The 27,742-nt window shown below is 32.7% G+C and overlaps 1 protein-coding gene across 1 annotated transcript; it reads left to right on the top strand.

Moving 5' to 3' along the window:
* Positions 1–27,742, top strand: LOC132724966 (uncharacterized; the record flags this gene model as incomplete). Its single annotated transcript, XM_060709952.1, is given in 10 exon segments — positions 1–68; positions 1,139–1,209; positions 3,558–3,627; positions 3,954–4,074; positions 6,035–6,194; positions 6,918–6,981; positions 8,779–8,907; positions 10,756–10,857; positions 17,011–17,080; positions 27,185–27,742. Coding segments are annotated over 10 exon segments (950 nt in total), but the record flags the coding sequence as incomplete, so codon positions are not given.

The following is a 27,742-nucleotide window of genomic DNA, read 5'->3' as shown; positions in this document are numbered from 1 at the left end:
AAAAGACGCCATCTGAGAATGACATAGTATGGGTAAAGTGGAAAAAGTGGCCCCATTTACCAGCTCTGGTAAGATGATGTTTCATTATACATCTATGTTCAAGCAGATATGCCATAATTTCCAGACTGATTTTTTGATCACTTTAAACAAATTGTTTCTAAAATTTACTTAGCAGCATTTAACCTACATGTACAGTCATGTAAATGAGAAATGACTGAGAATTTTAAAACAAATAAAGGAAAAAAATGAATAAGAATTTTAAAATAATATGTAAATGTGTGAATGACAAAATGTGTCAGGATTTCAATTCATGAAATAGAAAAGTAAAAATGAGACAGAATTTCATTCAGTAGATATAAAAGTAAAACCCAGCTTGAATTAAGGTTTTTCAAAGTCAGTTTTTAGTATGTACAATGTACATGTATTTGATATATAGAAATCTGTTAATGAGTGAAACATATTAATTTACAAGCTGTCACATGTGTCAATAATTCAGACATAGTTTTACTTAAAACTTTGTCCTTGTCCACAAGTTCAAGATAAGCATCATCCATTTATACCTTTACCTGCAAGAACCAAAATAGACTGGCATTGCCACCAGGATAGAGCCATGCTAGCTTGGGCATAGACGCAACAAATGTGCAGGCTGATCTCAGTCTGCATTGCTTGCACGGGTGAATCAGTTTTTGCCAGCAGACTAAGAGTTAAATGACATCACCAATGACATCACTTCTTTGACTGCAGTACAGATTTTGATGACCGTTTATAGAATAGTACTTTTCCAAAAAGTCTGAAAACAGTCATGTTACTGACTAAGATGTCATGCAGAGATAAAGTGAAAAATAATTTAAAAAAAGATTCATTATGACTTATGACGAAATACTTAGTAGACCATTATTTTATAGCCTGCTTTCTTAGGTGAGCAATCCAAGGGCCTTATGGCTCTCTTGTTTTGCAAAAAGAAAAATCTGTACATTTGCTAAGATGTACTGCTGAGCTAAAAAAACCTTTTCAATTTTGACTGAAGTATTAGTTTTTAACCTGGTTTCTTAGGTGAGCAAACCAAGGCCCTTAGGGCTCTCTTGTTGTGCAGAAAGCATATGTTGACTTGTGCATTGAATATGATTATGTTCTTCAGGTACGGAAAGTGTACAAGAAAAAAAAGCGTGTCACATGTGCCGTGTTTTTCCCAACTGGTTTTGAAGAGGAGTAAGTTTTATATTACAATATTATATTTGAATAAGTACCATATTATGTGTTTATAATTCCCACGTTTGAAAGCTTTTTTCTAAAATTCTTTGAAATACAGTCTTTTCTTTAATGCTTTGCCAAGGACTGAAAAAAAAACAACGTTTGACAATTTAAGAACATCGTAAGATTAACTGAACTTTTTTCTATGAGGACTTATGTAACTTGAATGTTTTTATGCCCCCGGGCATATAGTAATTGAACCGTCCGTCCGTCTGTCCGTACGAGGTTAACCTAAAACGGCAAGTTGGAAATATCTTAAGTTCTATCTATACTAATGGCTTTATAATTTCCACACTTACTTATCAATACAAAGTATATGATATTGCCAAGTTATATAACTGTGTCATCAATATTTCCCAGTTATTTCCCTTTTTTCACTTTGAAAATAGGGCCTTGTCTGGTAAACCTATTTCGGCAAGTTGGATTTATCTTAAATTTCTCCTTATTGCTTAATTACTTTAATGATGTCTTCATATTTAGTAGGTGGATACCTTTGATGGTCCTCTAATTTTTTGTGGAGTAAACGGTCTCTAGGGTCAAGGTCAAGGTCACTGGTTTAAGAAATAAATATAAACATTTTTGCTCATTCAGCCTTTATTTTTTAGTTGATGTCTTAGTTTAATACAAACATGCCAAGTGAGGTCCTCTTTCTTTGGGTGTAGTAAGGGGTCATTTGGGTCAAGGTCAATGTTACCAATGTCAAGGTCACCAATGTTAAAAATACATTTTTACATTTTTACAGGTGTATTGACCTTATTCTATAGACAGATGTCATTTATAATTGATAGAATTATAAACTATGATAGAGTTAGTGGTCAGTTGGGTCAAGGTCACCAGTGCTAAAAATACATTTTTATACATTTGCTCATACAGCCTTTATTAAGTGACAGATATATTTTATATTTGGTAGGAAGATAACTTGCATGGTATTCATCCTTTTGATTGGGGTAGGGATCAGTGGGTCAAGGTCACTTGTACTAAAAATAGATTTTTACACTTTTGCCCATACAGCTTTTATTTATTGACAGATGTATTTCATATTTGGTAGGAAGATAACTAGCATGGTATTCTTCCTTTGGATGGAGTAAGGGGTCAGTTGGGTCAAGGTCACCAGTGCTAAAAATAGATTTTGACACTTTTGTCCATACAGCCTTTATTTATTGACAGATGTATTTCATATTTGGTAGGAAGATAACTTGTATGAAGTTGAATATCTTTCAACTTCACAAGTCAGAGCAATGACTTGGCAACTTATATTTTTCACAATTACAAAATGCCATGACTTTGTCAAGCTATATAACTTGTGTTTACAATTTTTTGGCAATTTTTCTGTCCATAACTGAGTGAATGGGTAACATTTTTTGAAATATTGCTACTGACAGGAATCTGAGCCGGGGGCATTTGTGTTTAACAAACACGTTCTTGTTTTTGTTGGGTTTTATGTTGCACCAACGGATAAATCATAATTCCATATGGTGACTTAACAGCTTGACTGGTTGTGGAAGACCTCAGGTGCCCCTCCTTGCATTATTTATGGGCACAAATATGCACCTGATGATATATATAGGCAAGGGGCCTTTTCCTAGAATAGCTGGAAAAAATTGAGACAAGTTCTTGCCTTTGAAATTTATCGCTAAGCCTTGTGAGTTGTCATTTATGGAAACATGATACTGACCCAAAAAGTGTTTAAATTCATTGTTCCTTGGGATCTGTGGCTGTATCTACAAAAATAGGCCTCGACTCGCGCTGACATAGGTGTTAGTGCGTAAAATTGGATGTAAAATAAATAATGTGTGAGTGTTTATCTGTTATTTCAGATTCTAACACGACCCGCATTTTTCCCTATTGAACATAGAAGAACCGAAAGTGTGTGTTATTATGCAATAGAGTCACTGTTTGACGTTTTATATTTAGACATGTGACGTAATCACTATACATGTGACGTAACCACTATATAATCCAACGCGCTGGCAATAAGTACGGAAACAAATCAGACGCAATTTTACTTAATAGCAGGTACGGCAGCATTTATTTGTTTATGCAATGTTAGAATCAAAATAATATATCCAAATCAGTGATTTTATCGCTGGATAACATCATTGTTTGTCGTTCGGATGCGCATCATTATATCACTCGGGCCATGCCCTCTTGATATAATTCCTCGCGTCCGAACTACAAACTGTGATGTTATTGAGCAATATATATTAATAAAGTATATATTATTTCTTAATTGACATTGGGATAAGGCAACCGATCACAATGGTATTCATGTGGATGTAAAATTAATAATAATAATGTTATTTCAGTTTTACGTTGAGCTACGGTAACCAAGGGGCGGTCATACCTTACTGTGATCCTAAAAAGGACGAAATTTTGGTAAGTATGAAATGATCACAATAAATAAGATATATATGCTTGTGTTTGTCAGTGTTGTTTCATTACCTTTGTACCCCTTTTTATTACTGTCATACATTCAGCCTCTTTTACTACCGAGCACTGTTACTTATCTTTTCATGTCTTTTTGGCTTTATTTGGTCAAAGTAATTTGCATTCAGATATTATTCAGCTTTAGTAATTGTTATAGTTTAGAAAAGAATTAACTGGAAATTTTGTTTTAATCCAATTGGCTCGTATAGTGTTATACTAGTTTACTTTGTGTATTTAGTAATTAACTTTGTAAAGAAATGCTTAAATATTTGTAGGAAAGTGCCAAGGACCTGTCATCTGTTGACCGGACTTTCTTCAGGGCCTGCTTAGCTGAAGCTCAAAATTATATGACAAAGGAGGCGTTAAAAGGCCTAAGAAAGCCGGAACCCTTAAAAGGTAATTCATCTTCTTTGCTTTAGGATTTCCTTATTTTATCTCACTTCATTGAAGATTGGAACATAATGTATTTATAAAGACTGGGTTTACATTGATAAGTAACTAAGGTTTCTCATTTAGGTCACTGCTAGAAAGGTCTGTGGCTCTACATGGGTATCTACTTGAAGTTGTGATTATTGATTATCGATTAATAGGAAAATATGTGATATTTTACTTGATGTTGAGTTTTTTGATATAGGGAAATCTGTGATCTTTTACTTGAGATTGCAATTATTGATATAGGGAAATCTTTGATCTTTAACTTGAGGTTGCGATTATCGATTAAGGGAATCTTTGATCTTTTACTTGAGGTTGTGATTATTGATATAGGGAAATCTTTGATCTTTTACTTGAGGTTGCGATTATCGATTAAGGGAATCTGTGATCTTTTACTTGAGGTTGCGATTATCGATTAAGGAAATCTTTGATCTTTTACTTGAGGTTGCGATTATCGATTAAGGGAATCTGTGATATTTTACTTGAGGTTGCGATTATCGATTAAGGGAATCTTTGATCTTTTACTTGAGGTTGTGATTATTGATATAGGGAAATATTTGATCTTTTACTTGAGGTTGCGATTATCGATTAAGGGAATCTGTGATCTTTTACTTGAAGTTGTGATTATTGATATAGGGAAATCTTTATTCTTTTACATGAGGTTGCGATTATCGATTAAGGGAATCTGTGATTTTACTTGAGGTTGCGATTATCGATTAAGGGAATCTGTGATCTTTTACTTGAGGTTGTGATTATTGATAAAGGGAAATCTTTGATCTTTTACTTGAGGTTGCGATTATCGATTAAGGGAATCTTTGATCTTTTACTTGAAATTGCGATTGTCGATTAAGGAAATCTTTGATCTTTTACTTGAGGTTGCGATTATCGATTAAGGGAATCTGTGATCTTTTACTTGAGGTTGTGATTATTGATATAGGGAAATCTTTGATCTTTTCCTTGAGATTGTGATTATAGATATAGGGAAATCTTTGATCTTTTACTTGAGGTTGCGATTATCGATTAAGGGAATCTTTGATATTTTACTTGAGATTGCGATTATCGATTAAGGGAATCTTTGATATTTTACTTGAGGTTGCGATTATTGATATAGGGAAATCTTTGATCTTTTACTTGAGGTTGCGATTATCGATTAAGGGAAGGTGTGATCTGTTACTTGATCAACCCCAATTATAACATTTAAATGGTTTTGTTTACAAATAATAATTTATTTTGAATTAACTTGACATTTAGTGATTTGAAATCAAGAATTGTTACAGAATATGTGCCATAAGAATGGTTAAGCTTTAAGAACAAATGAATCGTGAATAGATTTTTTAATGGATATATTTACGTCACAAAAATTTTGCGAATGTCAAAAAGTCGACTTTTTGTGTGTGGAAATATTTGCTAAAATATGATTTCTTGAACTTTATACTGTTTTTATGATATCATTAATTACAGGTACATGTTAAGAATATGCCATTATTCTAATCGTTCTATTCAGTTGTTTAATACCTTTATTATTTATAATATTGTTTGAAATATCCATTGTTAGTTTGTTAAGACCTGACCACACATTTCTTTGTCATATTCTAAACCATTCTTTTGTTAAATGAATAACCTTAATGTTATTGACATTTTGTTTCATTAAAACATTTTCGTTACCTGTTAAGACAAACAAGAAATGAGAAAAATAAATCTCAGTAGCTGAACAGTCAAACTTATTCATGTAAGATGCTGTATGAAAACGCGTTTTCAAATGAAAGAAGAAAGTTTGCGTGAAATAATAATTTTTGCGTGATCGAATGTTTTTGCGAATAATTTCAATTTTGCAAAAATCTCAAAAGTTTCCACATCGCAAAATTAACCACTTATAGGGTATTTTTTCTCAGAAAATAAGACATTATGATTGATTTATTTTAAGAAAATATAACACAAGAAGAAGAGCCTGAAGACATAAAAGATGATAACTGTGAAGAGGAGAATGAAGAGAAGATAACTCCATGCAGGAAACGACGTAAAATGTCCGACTGTATTGTGACAAAGGTTGAGAACAATGGTCTCTCCAAACAAGGGCAAGAACGGTATGATTGTTTTATTCTATCCCTGTTTTGAATCTGGGGCATCCATGGGCAAGTGACTTCAAGTAACTTGACCCTAACTACTGTGGGATTAAACGCAGTTACAGACTTAAAATTCTTTCATGTTAGGAAGCTCTCTTGCTAGCTTATGGTGTGTCTATGGTTCTACTCAAGCGCAGGCCTGTGCCTGAAATAATGCAGGGAGTGACCCCTTATGATTTTACTGTGTAAGTAACTGTGGAAAGTGGTCATATGACCATTTCAGTGTTCATTTTACTGTAAACCCAGCAAAAAAGTAATTATACTTTTATGGGGATTTTTTATTTAGAAAAAGTAAAATAATTCAGTTACACAAATCACAACATTTTTTTAGACATGTTTGGATATGACACTCAATCCTATTTGCAGGAATGGTGCCATATTTTCCCCAAAATAATGTTGAAATTTCCTCTTTACTTTTTAATTTTTTTTTTTTAAAGTTTTTCGCTGCTTCTAAAAATGGCCAGAAATTGAAAAGTTAGGAATAGCACAAATGTACAATTTTCTACATTTCTGAGACTGTATCTTATTTATCTTTTGCATATCTTGCTGTTTCAGGTGCTCCAGTTGGTCTATTTCAGAATTTCAGATTTAATATTTTTAGGCTTGTCGACCCCAGTGGAGTTCCTTTAAAGTTAAAAATCATTGGAAAGTATTACGTTTAATGAAATATTGTTATATTTACAGCGTAGAGAAGAGGAAATTAAAAACCAGACCACTGATAGATTTCCTTATATCTGATACTACAAAGGTAGGTTATGACTTTATACACCAGCATTTCGTAACGAAGGCCCGGAGTTTTTAACTCAACTATTCAGAGAATAGGGGGTTCTATTGTACTCGCCTAGATGTTTGCGTTCCAGATGTGATCTCCAAAATTTAGGGATGGCATCAAAATTTAATACCAAAATCAATACTTGAGTACTTGGTCATTTTCCCGATTGAGTATTTGGTTACTCTGATGATTTCCAAAGATTTAGCACACAATATTACCACCGTCTGCATGCTACTTTCGATTTCTATTTAAATCAATAGAATTTGTTACTATAAATAGGAAGGGAAGAAGGGAAGTAAATCAAAATAACCAATAAACAAATTAATTGAAATTAAATCAACAACATTATATTTAAAAGCGTTTTAACAAATGCATATTATCTGAATTTATATGAGTGAAGGAGAAAAGGGATTTAAGAACAACAAATGTTTAATCGTGTCTAATTACTACCTTCAACCTAACATACATAATAGCAACCCGGTTCTTTGACATTTTCAAAAAAGTAACCTTAAAACAAGTTTCGACTACAAATTGTTACACAATAAAAGGTAATAAAATATCAAAAGAGGCTAAATGAGGCAAGCGACACCGGTGTTCTATCCCATGCGACTGTCAAACTGTTGATTTCTTAGTTAAACTTATCATGTCATTTTCACACCATCTGCAAGGATGTTTTAATTGCATTTAACAGGCATTTATGAAGATAAGTGTTCATCATCTCTGAATTTCTGAACTAACTGGACACACCAGTCTTTCTAGATCACAAAAAATAGAAATTATATTATATTTTCAGAGTAATTGAATATTAAATATGTTAACCAATATTACCATCACACTGTCTTTCAACGGCAGGGACCTTTACAATGGATTAGGTAATTAAAAAAAAGTCAAAGTCTCTGCTATTCTTCAGGGGTTAAGGAGCTGCGTTTCATTGACTGGTCGATTCAAGATTTTATAAATAAAATCACTTTGATAAAAAGATCTAAGTTATGATGTAAATTTATAAAGCCTGTACAACAATTTAATTTTCTTTGAGTTGAAATTACCAGGTTTTAAGTGCATTATGGGACATCTTCTGTTATGTTATTCTTTGGTCATGAATGATTTTCCTACTTGAAAAGGCAGTGGTTACTCTAATATTTAGCTCGACTATTTGAAGAGAGAGCTATTGCTTTTTGAAAAAAAAAACCTTTATTTCTGTGTGTTATAGAGAGAAAATAAATTGAAAAAAAGAAGTTAAATTTTTCCAACTTTTTTGTGTGATACATGTTAAAGAATTTCTGATTTCTAATATGCAAAAAGAGGATTTAAAACTAGAGCTGTCAGTAGGACAGCTTGCTAGACTAATCACAGTGATTAATAGTAAAAAAAAAGCTTGGATAATGTACAGTTGTTTTCTAAATTCTAACAGGACCAGTTGAGGTCAGTAAATCAAGGCATAAGTCTAAAGTTTTCAGTTGACTTGTTGTCTCTAGATTTAGCCACTTAAATCCAGTTTCGAAGACAAATATGTGACCGATCCTTTTTACTTTTGTACTCTACACTACATACACACTACATATATTAAATGGTCTTGTCCATCTTAATGCGTAGACCAAAACCATTCATCATTTTTAGGGAATTTAAAAAAAAAAAATAAATTAAGTACTGACTGAATAGCAAACGGTGCAGACCATAATCAGACGGCATAGATGTGCCCGCTGATTTTGATCTACACTAGTAGCACCTGTACAGGCAAAGTGTTGAAACTTGTATTTTTTATATTTTTTTCAGGATTTCTTAGAAAAGATTTTTAATGGTACGACAAAAAGTGAACTGCATGATAAGTTTTTAACCGGTACCATTAGAGAGCGAGCTAAAATGAAACATCGTGGATTTGGTCCGATTGACGATGATGAACAGGTAAATATTAACCGACAACAAATGATGCAGAAGGATATGGGTTCTTGCATTATTTTAGTCATAATTGTAGCTGGATATTTTGAATTGCATTGAAAATTCTGATTTATAATGATATATGTATCCTTGCTTTGTGGGACGTCAGTAGTCAAATGGTTGTATTTTCATTGGCTAAAAAGTTCACATCACATGCCTTTGAATTCTGCATGAGACATTGGAATTTGGATTTTCTCATGGGAGAAAACTATCAAGCAAGCTAACAGAAAGCTGGTGGTTCTACCTGGGTGGCCCTTTCTTGTCTGAGGTAATGCACGGAGGGGTCTTCCTCCAAAGTTGCTTTATGACCTACTGTTTTGGTGCGACATAAAACCCAACCAAAAAAAGGAGAAAATGGATTTGTTCTGTTTTGACTCTTAAACTGTCCATAATATGTTCATGATTGCCCTCTTTTTTAAATTATAATTATTTTCTTTCATTTTGAAGGGGTCACTTGAGTCATTTTGTGCATGTAAAATGTGGGTTTTTACGTCTGGTAAAACTCTGGTTCTTTGATAGCTTCATGGCATAATGAATGATATTATATGGTATATGATGGCAATATTATAAATGGTACATTATAAAGATGAAAAAAGCGTTCTATGGCAATATGTGTACAGAGTATATGGTATTTTATGGCAACATAATTGGTATATAGTTATAAATGTGGTATATCATTCCAAAATGTTCTTTATTGATAGAGAATACAGTAAGGTAATGAAAATAGTATTTACTGGAAATATATAAATAGTGTTTAATGGCAATATAGATTATCTTTAATGGCAATAATAGTGGTATTTTATTGCAATAAATATTATATTAATGTCAATTTGAATGGTTTATAATGGCAATAAATATTGTATTAGTGGCAAGTTGAATGGTTTACAATGGCAATAAATATTGTATTAATGGCAATTTGAATGTTTTACAATGACAATAGATTTTGTATTAACCCTTTCCCTCATGAGCATATTGTGAAAAATGGCCGTTTTCACTGAAAAGCCTCCTGTTACATGTTCAAACTGCTATGAAACTATAAAAAAGGTTCAATACTAATCAAATTTGGCACAAATGTTAACTGGACCATTGCCTTTGTAACGACATGCTCAGTCTGAAATTTCCTGTTACCATGGCAACGAAGGGACATCTCAAAATTGCCAAAAATCACTATTTTGCCTCGATGTATTCTATCAAAATTTATTTCAAAGTGCTGCAACTTCTCAAGGGATTGAGATAGAGTAAAAGGCTTTTCAGCGTTGGTTACACGTTACCTTATGATCGATCTTGGGTCATTTTTAGCCTCTCACAAGTCCAAAATTTTTTTGGCAATGAGGGGGACTCCGCCCCCTTCAACCCCCCCAAATAAAAGGGGGCACATCCCCCTTCTGGCAACCCCCTGATGTATCTTTTGAATGGGGAGCGGGCCCGAAAAATCGCTCACTTTTGAGCAACATTTCTCGAACGAAAACATGTGTTGGGGGTCAAATAGGACATTTTTTCACTATTTCAGGCCTAAATAAGGGAGGGGGGGGGTCAAAAGTGCGTTGTTTCGCGTATTTATGAGGTAAAGGGTTAATGGCAATTGAATCGTTTATATTGACAATAAATATTGTAATAATGTCAATTTAAATGGTTTATAATGGCAATAAATATTGTATTAAAGGCAATTTGAATGGTTTACAATGGCAATGTATTAATGGCAATTTGATTGGTTTAAAATGGCAATAAATATTGTATTAGTGGCAATTTGAATGGTTTGTAATGGCAATGAAAATAGTACATACATGTTTTTTCATACCAATTCTTACTTTGTAGATAGAGTTACTACTGAGCACATACTTGACATGGATTAAACAGATAAATAAGAACATACATTTAGATGATGTGAACTATGTGTTTGATGTATGGGTACCAGAGGTAAGTGTTCTCTGTTTTGGAGTTTTGGTGTTAATGGCACAGTTGCTTTTATTTTGGTATGTAGATTTGAGTTTTTATTCAGTATATATGTTTGCATATTTAGCTTACCTGATCACAAAATTGACATTGACCTATAAATGACCGTAGTCATTAGTCAAATATGGAATTTAGTCAGTCAAAAGTTGTTGATTCTTTTATGGCTTTGATTTATGATTGGATAAAGAAACTCTTATGACAAAAGCTGTATGGTGATTAGTTCAAATGTAACCATGACATTTATTTGACCTTGACTGTCATTAACCAGTAATGGTCCATAGCAACAAGTGAATCAGCTATTAACTTCTTATTACAACCACTGACTTCCACATTAGCTACTGAGTAGTTAGTGTTTTTTCTTTGGCTTGTTCAATTTTTTAGATGCAGATATAAACATTGTAATATCAGATTTAGATTTTGACCTTATATCTGCCTTTTCTTCATAGTATTATTATTAATTCCTTATAATTTATTCTTTGTCATGTAGAATATTTTTAATTAGGTGAGCGATATAAGGCCTGTAATGGCTCTCTTGTTTTTTATAAAAGCCACAAATGCATAGATTTTGAGTTGTATAAGTGAGATCAGAACTTAAACATTTTTTAAAATAATTTTCATGACTGAATTAGAATTCTTTAACGTATCCATGAAGTATGATAATGAATTGATAGATTGGCATGCACTGTATAGTACTCCTGAAGGGGGCATTGTTCTGCTTGCTATACTATTGACTTGTTAATTTCACAGCATGATTTACAAGACAGTGATAATAATGGGAAACAAATGTCAATGTCTTATAAAACGTAATTATCATTTCTTTGATAATATCGTCATCATATTACCAAGTCAGTAATGATAGTGTCAGTAGTGGTAATTAGAGATGAAATGTAATGTTAACGGACATATTACAGATATACATGAAATGTATAATCGGATATTTCCGCGTGTCGAAAAATAGGAAATTCCCGAAATCTTGCACTAGGAAATATTAGCGAATCACCAATCTTAGAGTAGAGTTAAAACTGAAAACAGGTTGGTTAAAATCTAAGCTAGAGAAATTTTCAGTGATTTTTGTCAATTTGTGAAATTCGTCAATATTTTCACGTCACTCACGTCACTTCACAACACCTTTACAGTATACGTGTTTTCAGTCAAAACAAAATCGAAGGAAAATACATGATGTAAAAACAATTTTATTTATCAGTGCATATGACATTTATTTGATCTAGGTTTGAGTTGATAGTTTCATTGATATATGCCAGATGTGAAATATGTTCAAGTATCAACAAAAACATTCAAGATTTAATGTACTTATTGACAAAAGTCCCTGGCATTGGAGAAATTATTAAAAAAAATCAGTTTCTTATCAGTCTCGTTGAAAAATAAAAATTCTGAATCGGCTGATTTCTCAAACCTCACATACAAAATAAAATTTTGTCACCTGAGTGCAATAACTGATTACCTCCTATTAAATTTAGAAGAACTTACTCCGTTACTGCACTAAGGTGACAAAACATTTAGTAAAATAGACAAACATTTGACTTCAACAGCTATGAAAATTGCACATGTCAGTGTAATGGGTATAGTATTAAATTTTAATTTTTAATGTACTGTGTAAATCAAGCATTGTGATCATACTGATCTGAGTATAGTCAAAGAACTAAAATGTTTTTTCTCAGACAACGCTGTTTTTCACATTAGTACACAGTCAACTACCTTTAGTTCTTGGTTCTTGGGGAAACAATTCCATCTGTGAGCAAGGGTTATTATGTACATGAAGTATATCAAATTTTTTGTTGATACCTGAACATATGCTATATCTGGCACGTGTAAAGATAAAATTAAAATCAAACTGAGATCAAAAAAGTTAGAAAAATAATTTTTTTGTCCTCTGATAATTTTCTTTGATTTTGTTTTGACTCTGTTGAATACGCTGTTGAATCTGGTGTACTTCCACATACAGTCGTAACATATTCATAGGTGATCAAAGTACAGAATTTAGGTATCATGTACAGAATATCTGTCCCTGCATCAGTGACTACTAAGAAGATCATATACTATGTTGTTGTTGTTGGGTTTTTTTAACGAAAGTTACCCATTCTTAGCCATATTTAGCTGGTCAATTGGATTGTTATAAAACATATCGTTATATGGAAATGATGCTCATCATATACCCTGTACGAAATTTTGGCACGGATTCTGGGCGTAAATGGCACGGAATTGGGATGGAATCATTGCTTTCTGGGCGGACTAAGCACGGAAAAGCAAATTCCGTGTCAGTCCGCCCCACACGGAAAACATTTCTGGGCGTAAAACAAGAACCATTCCGGGCGGAATTTTATTACGGGCGGAATTTTGTACCTTGGCTGGAATTTCAAACTTAACTTTTTCTTGAGATAGAATGGGGCGGAATTCAGAACTTTGATTTTTCTGTCGGGCGTAATTTCAATCTTAGTCATTTGAGGTGGAATTATTTTACACTTAGAATTTTTTGTTTGGAAGTTTTCACTGAATACTTTATTAAATTAGTACACAAGAATGGAAATTAAACAATTAAAAGATAATTGGTGAAATAATTGAAGTGTTATTTATATCTGTTATTTAAACAGATTTTGTCAAACGTTATTAATTTTCAAAAGAGCTTAAAAATCTAATGCTAAATTTTATTTAATTTTCTATATCATATAGCTTATTTCGAGTAATATATACATTACTAAAGATACTGAAGTTAAATGTATATTGTATGCTAATTAATTAAATTATTACATATCTTAATGCATGAGTAATTCTTCCCTGCAGTGTGTATCTATATATTTTAGCATGACTTTTAAGCAACTAATTGTTAAATAATTTAAGAATGATATTTTAAACTTTAATTTATATTTTAAATGCCATATAAAATAGTTCATAATCAACTAGCAAGTTTGTTTGGAAATTTGTAGACATACATTTATATTATTTACACTTTACTCTGCCACTTAGTTTATGTGTACAATAAACACATATATTTTAATTATTTCCATTAAATTTATGATTGCGTACAATAAACACATATATAATCATTATTGCCAATTATGTACGTGTTAAATATAATAACCACTGTGTGCTTGATAATTTCTTATAAGTCAGGATAAATAAATATTACACTAAGGTTAAGATCAGATAAGACTAATGATAAACACTTGTGTTTCCCTCTATCTATGCATGACTAATCTTCTGATGGGGCATTCTGGTATATTGATCAGACTGTTCCATGTGATTATTAAAGTACATTTGTAGTCTATGCAGTATACATTTCAAAACAATCAGTTAAGAAGGTAATTGATTGATTTTTTTCAAAAACTTATTATGATTTTCAAATTCTACATTTACTTATCATTTGATATGTTTTTACACTCAAAAAAATAAAAAATAAAAAGATGGTGGGACTGTTTTGATATTTTTGGATAATCCCTGTTTCACATAATGATGGATCTGTCCAACCAGTTAAACTGTTGAACAATTTGAATTCTCAGATATATGGGTCAGCTGCTTATTGAATGCCACCACAAAGGAATTTCATGCAAAATTTTGGAGATTACATCTTGTTTTTGAATGTTGTGTACATATTTTGGAATTTTCAAAGAAAACATTTATCTAAATGTGACAAGATTGTGGAAATGTTTGGTTGTTGTAAATGAACTAAGAGTGAACTGAGAAAGGAAGATTATACAAAAGAATCATAGTAAAAAGTTTCAGGTAAACAACTTTCAGATACATTTATGCAAAAAATTATAAACAATCAAAATATATTGTGGCAGTAAGCAAAAATTGTTTCTATAAAAAAAGGTTGATAACTATAAAGTAATGTTGATAAAATTATTATTCAAACTACATTTACATGCTGTGAATAATTTTCTGATTATTAAATCTAGATGTATTACCAAAATTATTTGTTTAAAGGTCATGGTCCATAGACTGGCCTCTGAGCTTATGTTTTACAGTGCTAAATTTCTATAAGATCTCACATGTTATAATATACATATAATTTAAATTATGAGAATATATAATTGCAGACTGGGCCATTGCAGACTGAAAATTTGCCAACTTAGTGTTTATAGTATCAGCAATAGTTCACTACCTTGGAGTCTGAAAAGGTAATAACATGTATTTTTAAATATCTGAACAAACCATTTTTAGAGTACAATTGTTTCCCAGATAATGTAAAGATTATCAATTTTGACATCAAAAGTGTAATTACTAAAGTACTCATTATATAAATGGGCAAATGGTTACATCATCTGCTTACTGTGAACTGATGTTGCTATAGTATTTTTGAAACTGCATTTGCTTGAGTACAGTGTTTTAACACTCCAGATGAAATATTATAATGGAACACAATTGTATTTTACCATAGAACAGAATTTGTTTCCATTCTTTTTAAATTAATTGTAATTTTTGTCCTTAAAGGTGAACGCAACTACAAGACGTGCCACTAGGATACACTTGCACAGGACGGTAGCTGACATAATGGGGAAACATTGTGGTTTGATAATCAGTTTGAAAGAAAGTTTTGGTTTGTGACAGACAACATAATAGTTGAAATAAAGGTGATCAAAGAAAGCAGCAGTACCTACAAAAGTCATGTACAGATACTTGCACTTTAAAAAAGTTGTTTGTGACACTTCAAGTTAATGTAGGATGTATTCTGTATGTAGACAAAAAGGATATCTTTTATTTGTGAAGAAAAACAAACTGTGATAATTTTCATATCTTAACTTGGATTATTGAAATACAATTAGATGTGATTATGTGATTTTAAGAGAATAATCATATAAGCATACATGTATGTTTACTCATAAGCTTATAGAGAAGTTTACTTCATGAATATTGAATTAATCATTACATATAAACTATAATTTTAGATGCATATTTTTAATTAAGATTGTTTAAATACAATTGTTTAGCCAGTTATTTAATTATCAATGGTCCAAAGTACATGACAAAATGGTCATCCTAAATTAAAAAAAAACAAACTGTTTATTGTATTTTTCTCTGATTATTCCATGCCAAAATTCCGTGCTCAGATTCCGTGCCCAGTTCTGTGCCTTGATCTGTGCCAGTTTTTCGCTCGGCCTTTTTTTCTGCTCATTTACATATTTCGTGCCAAATTCCGTGCCATTTCCGCCCAGAATCCGTGCCAGGAATTCCGTGCCAATAGTTCCATGCCTAAAATTCCGTTCAAAAATCCGCACGGAATTTTTTCCTGCTCATTTACATATTTCGTGCCAAATTCCGTGCTATTTTCGCCCAAAATCCGCCCGTAAAATTAACCCTTATCATATACTGAAAATTTTAAAGGAATTTTAACTTTCTGGGCGTAATCAGTGCCGAAATTCCGCCCCAATTCCTGACGTAACATTTCGTACAGGTCTGTTTAAATCTCACTGTGCATTTTCATGTTGCAGTCCATTGTAAAATATAGATAGGCATTATTAAAGGAAAATTTAAACCAATCCCTATACTATTATACATAATATATAATGTACCGGTACATGATTTTATAAGTTTTTTTGGCATGAATGTGTTTTACAGTAAGAAAATAATGGACTTTTAATAAACATGACATAAATTGATTGGGCTTTATATCGTTAGTATTATGATTACAAAATGTATGAAAAAATACTTACATGTTTGCGTGTAATAAATTGTATTGTAATAATGAACATTAAATAACGTAACAATACAATGGTTGAGATTTGCATCTTACTAAGTAAAGATATAAAATGTATCAAATAAATGTTCATATATGATACTCAAATATTTCCATCTAAAAGTTTCACTATATAGTCGAGGATATCATTGTAACAAATTTGTTTACAAGCTTCAGGAACAAATAATCATTTAAGATGCTAATTTTGATAATGAAAAACCGGAAACTCCAGCAATCCCACAAAGTGATTAATGGACAACTCGAAGATTGTCATAGTCGTAATCAAATGTAGGAGCTAATGAGGTGTCTGAAACAAATACCGGCATAAACGCGGGGGGAAAGTACATGAAATTCCTGTAACAAACATGTTTGTTATGTTTCAGTGTATATAATTTGATGTTTTAATTTTATGTTCAAAATTTCAGGCAGTGGTGTTTGCATTCAAGAAAGTGAATGGGTACAGTCGGAAACGAGCATGGGAAAGATTCGATATAGGTAATGTTAAATACAATTGTTTACATTGTATAAAGCTATAATATCTCTGAAAATTTGGAATACTGGAAACAAAAATGAAAAACTCATCACTCTGTGCAGTCTGACCAGGCTGTTGTTTTACCATTGAGCACTGTGAATAGTCGAGCATGCTGTTCCACTGACAGCTCTTTTATATTTGACTGTTTGAAGAATAGTGTAACTTTCTTAAATATCTTTGTATTGGCCTATCACTTGGTTTAACATTTTGCTTGCAACTTTATATGTCATCAGCTATAAAAGATATATTTACCTACAAGTTCACACATCATGTCTTTGAGATCATTTTTAGCTCACCTGACCACGAAGTGGTCAAGGTGAGATATAGTGATGGGGCTATGTCCGGCGTCCGTCGTCGTGCGTCGTCAACAATTGGGTTGTGAACAGTCTAGCAGTCACAGTTTTGATTGGATCATCATCAAACTTTGTCAGAATGTTTGTCTCAATGAAATACAGATCGAGTTCGAAGATGGGTTATCTCGGGTCAAAAACTAGGTCACAGAATCCAAAAATAGAAAAAAGCTTGTTAACACTCTAGAGGCTGCAGTTTTCATTCAAATATTCTGGAAATTTGTCAGGAAGGTTGTTTAAATGATATCTAGGTCAACTTTGAAGATGGGTCATCTCCGATCAAAAACTAGGTCACAGGAGCTAAAAATAGAAAAAGCTTGTTAACACTCTAGTGGCTGTAGTTTTCATCCAAATATTCTGGAAATTTGTCAGGAAAGTTGTTTCGATGATATCTAGGTCAAGCTTGAAGATGGGTCATCTTCGGTCAAAAACTAGGTCACAGAAGCTAAAAATAGAAAAATCTTTTTAACACTCTAGTGGCTGCAGTTTTGATCCAAATTTCCTGGAAATTTGTCAGGAAGGTTGTTTAAATGATATCTAGGTCAACTTTGAAGATGGGTCATCTCCGATCAAAAACTAGGTCACAGGAGCTAAAAATAGAAAAAGCTTGTTAACACTCTAGTGGCTGTAGTTTTTATCCAAATATTCTGGAAATTTGTCAGGAAAGTTGTTTCGATGATATCTAGGTCAAGCTTGAAGATGGGTCATCTCCGGTCAAAAACTAGGTAAAAGGAGCTAAAAATAGAAAAAGGTTGTTAACACTCTAGTGGCTGCAGTTTTCATCTAAATATTCTGGAATTTTGTCAAGAAGGTTGTTTTGAGGATATCTAAGTTAAGTTCGAAGATGTGTCATCTCCGGTCAAAAACAAGGTCACAGGAGCTAAAAATAGAAAAGCTTGTTAACACATTAGGGGCTGCAGTTTTCATCTAAATATTCTGGAAATTTGTCAGGAAGATTGTTTTGATGATTTATAGGTTAAGTTCGAAGATGGGTCATCTCAGGTCAAAAACTATGTCACAGGAGCTAAAAATAGAAAAAGCTTGTTTACACTCTAGTGGCTGTAGTTTTGATTCAAATATACTGGAAATTTTTCAGGAAGGTTGTTTTGATGATTTCTGGGTCAAGTGCAAAGATTGGCCATGTCCGGTCAAAAACTAGGTCACAGAAGCTAAAAATAGAAAAATCTTTTTTAACACTCTAGTGGCTGCAGTTTTGATCCAAATTTCCTGGAAATTGGTCAGGAAGGTTGTTTTGGGGATTTCTAGGTCAAGTTTGAATATGGGTCGTGTCCGGTCAAAAATTAGGTCACATTGCCCAAATATGGAAAAATCTTTATAACACACTAGAGGTCACATGTTTGACTCAGTTGTCATTAAACTTGGCCATGATGTTTTTTTTAGACATTGCTTGGATGCGATTGTGTCAGGTGAGCGATCCAGGGCCATCATGACCCTCTTGTTGTGTGTTTCTGTTCAAGGCTTGATGCTGGTAGATCTACTCAGGTGCCGGCTTGTGTCAGAAATAATGCACTTTAGGGGCACCTAAGGTTTTCCTCCATCATTTAACTGGGAAAAAACTTAAAATCCATTTGTCCCCTCTCTCTCCCTCCCATATAAAAACAAAAAAAACTTAGCAACAAACAAAAATCTCAAACAGTTAAAGCTCTTTGTAACATAAGGAATGCCTGTTTAAGTTTTAGCTCACCTGTCACAAAGTGACAGGGTGAGCTTTTGTGATCGCTTTTCGGCCGACGTCCGGCCCTCCGGCGTCCGTCCGTCCGGCCGTCCGTCCGTTAACTTTTACTTTAAATGACATCTCGTCATAAACCACTAAGTCAATTTCATCCAAACTTCACATGAATGTTCTTTTGGTGTTCACCTTTGAATATTGATCGAAGAATTTAATTCCATGCAGAACTCTGGTTGCCATAGCAACCGAAAGAAAAAAAACTTAAAATATCTTCTTTTAAAAAAACCCAAAGAGCTAGAGCTTAGATATTTGGAGTGAGTGTCTACCAAGTTTGTTCAAATAAAAGCCCTGGGGTCAAAATTTGTCCAGCCCCAGGGGTCATTGATTTTCCCTATATACATATAGTTAAAACTTAAAAAATCTTCTTTTAAAGAACGCAAAGAGCTAGCTAAGATATTTAACATGAAACATCTTGTAATGAGTGTCTACCAAATTTGTTCAAATAAAAGCCCTGGGGTCAAAATTGGCCCCGCCCAAGGGGTCATTGTTTTTCCCTGTATGCATATAGTAAAAACTTAAAAAATCTTCTTTTAAAGAAATCAAAGAGCTAGAGCTAAGATATTTAGCATGAAACATCTTCTAATGGGTGTCTACCAAGTTTTTTCAAATAAAATCCCTGGGGTCAAAATTGGCCCAGCCCCAGGGGTCATTGATTTTCCTTATATGTGTATAGCAAAAACTTTAAAATCTTCTTTGAAAAGACCCAAATAGCTAGAGTTTAGATATTAAGCATGATTCTTGTAAGTGTATACAAAGTTTGTTCAAATAAAAGCCCTTGGGTCAAAACTGGCCCCGCTCCAGGGGTGTCATGGTTTTTAACTAATTATGTGGATAGTAAAAAGTTAAAAAACTTCTTTTAATAAACCCAATGAGCTAGAGCTTAGATGTTTAGCATGAAACATCATCTTATGGGTGTCAACCAAGTTTGTTCAAATAAAAGCCCTTGTGCTAAAATTGGCCCTGCCGGGTGGGGGGAGAGGTCATTGTTTTTCATTATATGTGTGTAGTTAAAACTTAACATCATGAAACATCTTCTAATGGGTGTCTTCCAAGTTTGTTCAAATGAAAGCCCTGAGGTTTAAACTTGCCCCGCTCCGGGGCCCTATATACAGGTGAGCGACATCAGGGCCATCATGGCCCTTTTGTTTATGCATGGTAAAAAAAATCTTTCAAACAATTGAAAGTATTCTTTTAAAACTTCACGTATGTTTTCTGTATTGAAATTATAGGTAATTATTCAAGATCCCTATCTCCTAGTGTGTGAATTTTGAATGAAATATAGCCCCTTCGTTAACTTAAAGAAATTCCCGGTTAAAGTTTGACTTGCAAGATTAATCTGAAGCTGTAATAGGTTTTTAAGTAAAATATATTTCTATTATAGAAATATAATTCTTTTCAGGTGTAAAAGTATAATTTTCTTTCAACAAAACATGTAAAAGATTAGAAATAAAATGTCTGCTGGCCTCTAACATCAGAAGTTTTTCATGTCCAGCCAGGTTACAGAATATCGATGGTTCTACTCAGGTGGCCGCCTTACCACCTTAAAAAATAAACTAACAGGCACCTGAGGGCCATATAACCTGTTATTAACAGTGCCTATGACTAGGGGTGTCAAGGTTAGAAAAAATGCTAACTGTTTTAACGATGATGTAATAACTGTGTTAACACTTAACTGACTGTATTAATAAAATCCTTAGATTTTCAACATTAAGGACGTTTTCGGGAGTTTTCATATAGACATATAGGCAAAATTAAAACTGTTCAATAGAATTTCTTTAAACTTGGCATGTTCTTAGAATATGATAAAAGAAACATTTTAAGCGAAAAAAAAATTGGGGTCACCATCCTCGTTTTTGAGTTATCTGCCCCTGAATCAGAATTTTCTACTTATTTGAGGTCAGTTCAAGGGCAGATAACTTATACATACTTAAATGAATTCTTGTTTTTACTTCTGAATTATATTTTTCTTTTTACTGTTGAGTACGATACATATTAACATACAATTCCTTATATCATTTCTTTTAATTTTTTTTCAATGAAAATAGAGATACTTTACATTCTTTATAAAGGCCATTTTTAAGAAAAATATGCACAGATGTAGAAGAAGTGGAAGAAAAATTATCCACTCTAAATTCCTTCTTGAAATTTTGCATATCGACTAAAACGAAGGTAAGCTTCATGAAAATAAAAGAAAAAAATGTAATGTTTTTTTTTTCATTGCAAATTATCTGCCCTTTAATTTAACGAAAAATTCCAATTCAAGGGCAGATAACTAAAAATAAGAACGGTGACCCCAATTTGTTTTGCTTAAAATGTTTCTGTTATCATATCCTAACAATATGCCAATTTTTAAGAAATTCTATTGAACAGTTTTAATTTTGCCTATATGTCTATATGAACGTCCTTTATGTTGCTCCTTTATGACAAGATATGCCATTTTGTTGTAATCAAAATAATTACAATACATATCCAAATATGGAGTACCTATTTTCCGCTAGGGTCGTACCTTATTCTGCCATATCACAGAAAAAATACATTATTGAGTACAACTAAACTACAAACAATTGTCATATGTTGTCATAAAATACTAAGGTCATATTTAGAATCAATTTAAAACTTTTCCGCCCCTTTTTATGCTCCTAAAGGTTGGCATATTAAAATCGAACCGTCCGTCTGTCAGTCCGTCCGAGCAAACATTTTGGGTTTAGGGGCTATGTAACAGTAAAGAGAACAAAAGAGAACAATAGGTTCATTCAGTAATCAAAGGGTTTATGTGCTAGTAGCCCTTAGCTAGTAACCCTTAGATAACAAAGAAAATAACAAAGAAAATAGCCCCTTACCTCAAAATGTTTTATACATATAGACAGTGTTGGTCGTGTCTGCTCTGAAACTTCAATATGCATGAAAGGATTTAAGTTTTCTTTCATATATGAAATAACCATAGATGTATGGATTGTCGTGAACAAGACTTGGGTTTCTACGACTAAGGTCAAGGTCACTATGGGAGTTCAAACTTTGTCATTTTTTGTGTTATATAAATATAGAAGGTGGTTGTCATTTCCGCTCTGAAACTTCAGTATTTAAAGAAGGATTGTAATTTTTCTGTCACAAATGAAATAATCATAGTTGTATGGTGTGTCTTGAACAAGACTCGGGTTTCAACCACTAAGGTCAAGGTCACTGTTGAGGTTCAAACATGTTATATATATAGATGGTGGTGGTCGTGTCCGCTCTGAAACTTCAGTATGCAAGAAAGGATTTTAATTTTTCTTTCATATATGAAATAACCATAGATGTATGGTGTGTTGCGAACAAGACTCTGGTTTCTATGACTTAGGTCAAGGTCACTCTGGGTGTTCAAACTTCGTCAATTGTGATGTTGATATACATATAGGCAGAAATTCTCTTGTCTGCTCTGAAACTAATATGCATGAAAGGATTTTATTTTTTATTTCACATATGAAATTATCATAAATGTATGATGTGTTGCCCTTAAGACCCATGTTCCTATTCTTTAGTTCAAGGTCACTGCTGGGATTTAAACTTTTTTCAATATTTATGTTATATACATATAAATGGTGGTTGTTGTGTCTGCTCTGTAACTTCCATTTACATGAAAGTTTCAATTTTTATCTAAAAAAATATTAAGTCACCATGCTGGACAATTTGTTGTTAACAAGACCCAGGTTTCTTTGTCTTAAAGGTCATTGCTGGAGTACGAATTTTGTCAATTTTTACCACCACACATAGCATGAAATAGGTAGTTTATAACTAGAATCCTTCGGGGGCATTTGTCACTTTCTGTGTCAGCTTTTATTCAAATACTAACCTTGCTTACTGGTTTTTGAATTTTCTAATTTTAAAGGTTTTGGTCGGTTTTCAGTTAAAGTCAGTTTTTAGCTGAAAACCGATCATAGTCTTTAAAACGGATAAACATGACATCCCTACCTATGACATAACCTTCAATCTATTGGACATCTGAAAAGACTGGATGACGGGATGACGTCATTGGGGGATACGGTGGACAATACCGATACGATTAAGAAAACCATAGAGGGATATAAAGATCTTTATCCTTTCTCTTGTAAGATTGCCAGATTGAAATTGCCAAAATTTTGTGTAATTGAATAAGATATTACATAAAATGGATGGTGAAATGAATAAATATGTTAAGATTTGTTTTTAAAGTAAACCATATTCCTGGATAACTGATCATGATTACCATTTTCGTTAGATTCTTAATAATTAAAATTTTACCAGGCAGTTAAATCATACTAACTTGCTTATACCAGAAATATGGATAATGTATCTATGTCTCTGCTAATATACAATACCCAAAAGATAATAAAAAATTAAAGTTGGCCAGTCTTAAGTATAGAGTCTGGTCAGACAACACGAATGTGTAGGCTGGTCTGGCTCTATACTGGTGGCAAAGGTTAGTCACTTGCTGTTTCAGCAGGTTAAAAGAATTTACAGGTTTGTTTTAATTATTCAAATTGATTTCAGGTGTAAGACGGACAGATCATGCATAATGACTTAGTTAACTGATTTGGAGTGGGTCACGTCAGTTAACACAGTCATTATGCATGATCTGTCCAGGACATACAATGATATACATATATCATGTGAGCAGATTTAAAAAAAGAAAGAAATTTACAGATTTTGTCTCTTGTTGCCATGGTAACCATATATTAAAATCTAAATTTTCACGGGACGATGACCTGTGAAATTGTATGATTGATAGTGATTTAACAATACTTCTTGGATATTGTTAAATTTAAATGTGAGATATAATTAATAATTTTCAACGTTTTTGTTTATGGTCAATACTTTCATTTCTGACATTGAAACTTGATTATGTGGATACATGAGCCACACCCATTTTCATGTCAAAATGTCAATGTGAATTCACTTATTCAAGTTTTCTATTTATTTAGAAAAGTTTAAGTTTATAATCCAGCATTGAGAAAAGTGGATCACAATGCTCCTCCGACAGCTCTTGTTAAGTTCTGGTACATGTATTTTGATAAACCGAACTGTAAAAGTTATATGACCAAGTTTATATTGTTGTGATCTCATATAACCCAGCTTGATAGGCAAAGGATTGGTTATTATGTAAAGTTCTGGTATTTTGGTAAACCAGACTAAAATGTTATATGGCCCTGTTTATATTGTTGTAAACTTATATAACCCAACCTACTAGGCAAGGGTTATATTGGTTATTATGTTAAGTTCTGGTATTTTGGTAAACCAGACTAAAATGTTATATGGCCCTGTTTATATTGTTGTAAACTTATATAACCCAACCTACTAGGCAAGGGTTATAAAGCAAACAACCATTTAGTCATGACCATGTAACCATATAAGCAGTCAAAAAATCTTGATGAAAAATTATAATACAGCACAATTGCTACTTTTTGGGAAAAAAATGAAACTTTATTTATTCATTTAAATAAGTCTTGTATTAGATAATATAACTGTTATAGTTATCCAAGGATTATAAAGCAAACAACCATTTAGTCATGACCATGTAACCATAGAAGCAGTCAAAAAATCTTGATGAAAAATTACAATACTACTATAATTGCTACTTTTTGGGAAAAAAATGAAAATTTATTTATTCATTTAAATAAGTCTTGTATATAGATAATATAACTGTTATAGTTATCCAATGAAAACAGACATTACAAACATGCACTATTATAATTGTATATTGTTTGAAGAGAATAACCCATGATGCAGTTGTCGTTTTATTTTTTCTTCTGCAAGAGCTTGAAGCAAGTTTTCCTGTATATTTTTGTTACAATACTAATTAAAATATTTGTAGAATATGTTGATAATTTATTTGATAAGTTTGGATCTGAGATTTCCTTAATTACTGCCTGCTGGAGAGTATTCATTAATGTTGATTACATGCTTTAAAATTTTTTTTGATTTCTGCTGAACAAGCTTTAAATTATTCTTAATCATATTTTGAGTTTTTGAGAAAATAAATAGCTCACCTGAGCACGTAGCACTCAAAATTTTGATCTTATATCATAAAATCATGCTAACAGTTATGTGCCCTTGAGGTAAAAGATTGATACAATACAGTTTTTGATTGTGTGAGTAAGGAAAGGCAATGCTTGCCTTTTTTAGCACATCTGAGATAGCTCAGGGTGAGCTTTAAGGATCGTTGAATGTCCGTCGTCCGTCAACATTAGTTCCTTAACACTCAAGCGGTCACATCTTTGCCTCAATCATTATCAAACTTTGTCAGGATGCTTGACTAGGTGATGGCTTGGATAAGATCGAACATGGGTCATCTCAGATGAAAAACTAGGTCACAGGAGCTAAAAATAGAAAAACCTTGTTAACACTCAAGTAGTCAGATTTTTGACTCAATTGTCATCAAACTTGGTGAGGATGCTTGTCTAGGTAATTTACTAGGATGAGTTTGAACATGGGTCATCTCGGATGAAAAACTTGGTCACAGGAGCTAAAAAAAGAAAAATATTGTTATAACACTCTAGTGGCTACTGCTTTAAGCCAAATATCCTGGAAATAATTCTGAAAGTTTTTTTTAATGATTTCTAGGTTAAGATTGAATATGGGTCATCTGGGGTCAAAAACTAGGTCACACTGCTCAAATATGTAAAATCCAACACTCTAGTGGTCACATTTTTGACTCACCTGTCATGAAACTTGGTTAAAATGCTTGTCTTGGTATTTGTTCAGATGAGTTTGATGGGTCAGGTGAGCGATCTAGGGACATCTTGGCCCTCTTGTTTTATGATAAAGCCGTCAGTTTTAATTACTATTATTTATTAGCTCACCAGAGCCGAAGGCTCTGGGTGAGCTATTAGTATCAAAGGGGGATGCTCCAGCGTCAGTCGTCCGTCGTCATGCGTCAACAATCATCTTCTTCTCTGAAACTACTAAGCAAATTTACTTCATTTTAAATGAATTCTTAGGTAGTCTTATATCAAGTTTGCTCACATTAATTTGATTAGCCCTTTTTAGGGGTCTCTAGGGCTAAAAATAGAAAAACCTTTAAACATATTCTCCTACAGAACTAATAGATGGATGATCACCAAACTTTGTATGTAGCATCATTGTGTAGTCTTTTATCCTGTTTGCTCATATTAATTTGATTTGCCCCTGTTAGGGGCCGCTAGAATTAAAGATAGAAATACGTTTAAACATCTTCTTCTACAGAACTAATTAATGGATGATCACCAAACTTTGTCTGTAGCATTTTTGGGTAATCTTTTATCAAGTTTGCTCACATTAATTTGATTGGCCCCTTCAAGGGGCCACTAAAGCTAGAAATAGAGAAAACCTTCGAACATCATTTCCTTTTGAAATAATTGATAGATGATCACCAAACTTTGTAGCATTCTTGGGTACTCTTTTATCAAGTTTGCTTATATTAATTTGATTAGCCCCTTTCAGGGGCCACTAAAGCTAAAAATAGAGAAAACCTTCGAACATCATTTCCTTTTGAAATAATTCATAGATGATCACCAAACTTTGTAGCATTCTTAAGGTAGTCTTTTATCACGTTTGCCCATATTAATTTGATTATCCCCATTTAAGCAAAAGCTTAATAAATACCCCAGGTCATCGCATTTCTTCAAATTATTGTTTTAAAAGTATTCTATGCTCAAATTTAATATTAGAATATATTGACATTCCATCACTGAAAAGCAGTTGATTCTGTTGAGCGACTCGGGGCCATCATGGCCCTCTTGTTATAAATTAGTGCAGTTGTATCTATAAATCATTAAATATTTGCTCTTTATATCACTATCATCTTATAAATCTACAATCATTAATAAAAACATTTCTAGTGAAAACTGTTTAAATAAAAAAATACAGCGGTCAATATTTGAATATTTTACCATTCACTTCTGTTTACATTTTTTTTTCAATTAACAGAAAAAGTTTTATCGTTTCTATGACCATAATGTAGACTTCTATTTCAGGGAAATACAGACTAAAACGATTTGAGTGTAAAGAGATCGATGGCAAGGGAGTCAGGTTTATTGTCAGTCGAAGAGAAACTCATCAGAATCAATAGTGATGTTATGGATTGTTTCATTAAAGGAAGTTGTATACTACCTTCAGGAGAAATTCTGCTTACTCAATGGAATAAAACATTAAAGTAACTTGATAGCATGTATATAGTAATCAGTGTGTGTGATCTTCCTGATAATCCATATGATGTTTGCAATTTCGGGGATAATGTAGCTGTTGTAGCACTGTTAGGGGCGAAACTTCAGTTTGTTGAAACTAAACGTAGTATGACACTGATAAGATCCATTGGTACAGATCATACTTGTCATGGTCTGACTTGCAATGGTGATCAGATGTATGTTAGAGATTATTATGGTTTTGTTTATAGTTATAGTATCTAATGGTTTAAATTCCAATGAATTCTTAAAACATTTTGCTGCTATAAACAACATATATATTTATGTTTAATCAGTCAAGTTTACAATTAAGATGTTTGTTGAACACATAACTAAATAACTAATATATTA

Source organism: Ruditapes philippinarum, unplaced genomic scaffold (assembly GCF_026571515.1).
Source record: "Ruditapes philippinarum isolate M1 unplaced genomic scaffold, ASM2657151v2 ctg6069_1_1_1_1, whole genome shotgun sequence".
In the NCBI taxonomy this organism is placed as follows: domain Eukaryota; kingdom Metazoa; phylum Mollusca; class Bivalvia; order Venerida; family Veneridae; genus Ruditapes; species Ruditapes philippinarum.
Note: the sequence above shows the minus strand (reverse complement) of the source record. Positions and strands in the feature narration are given on the sequence as shown.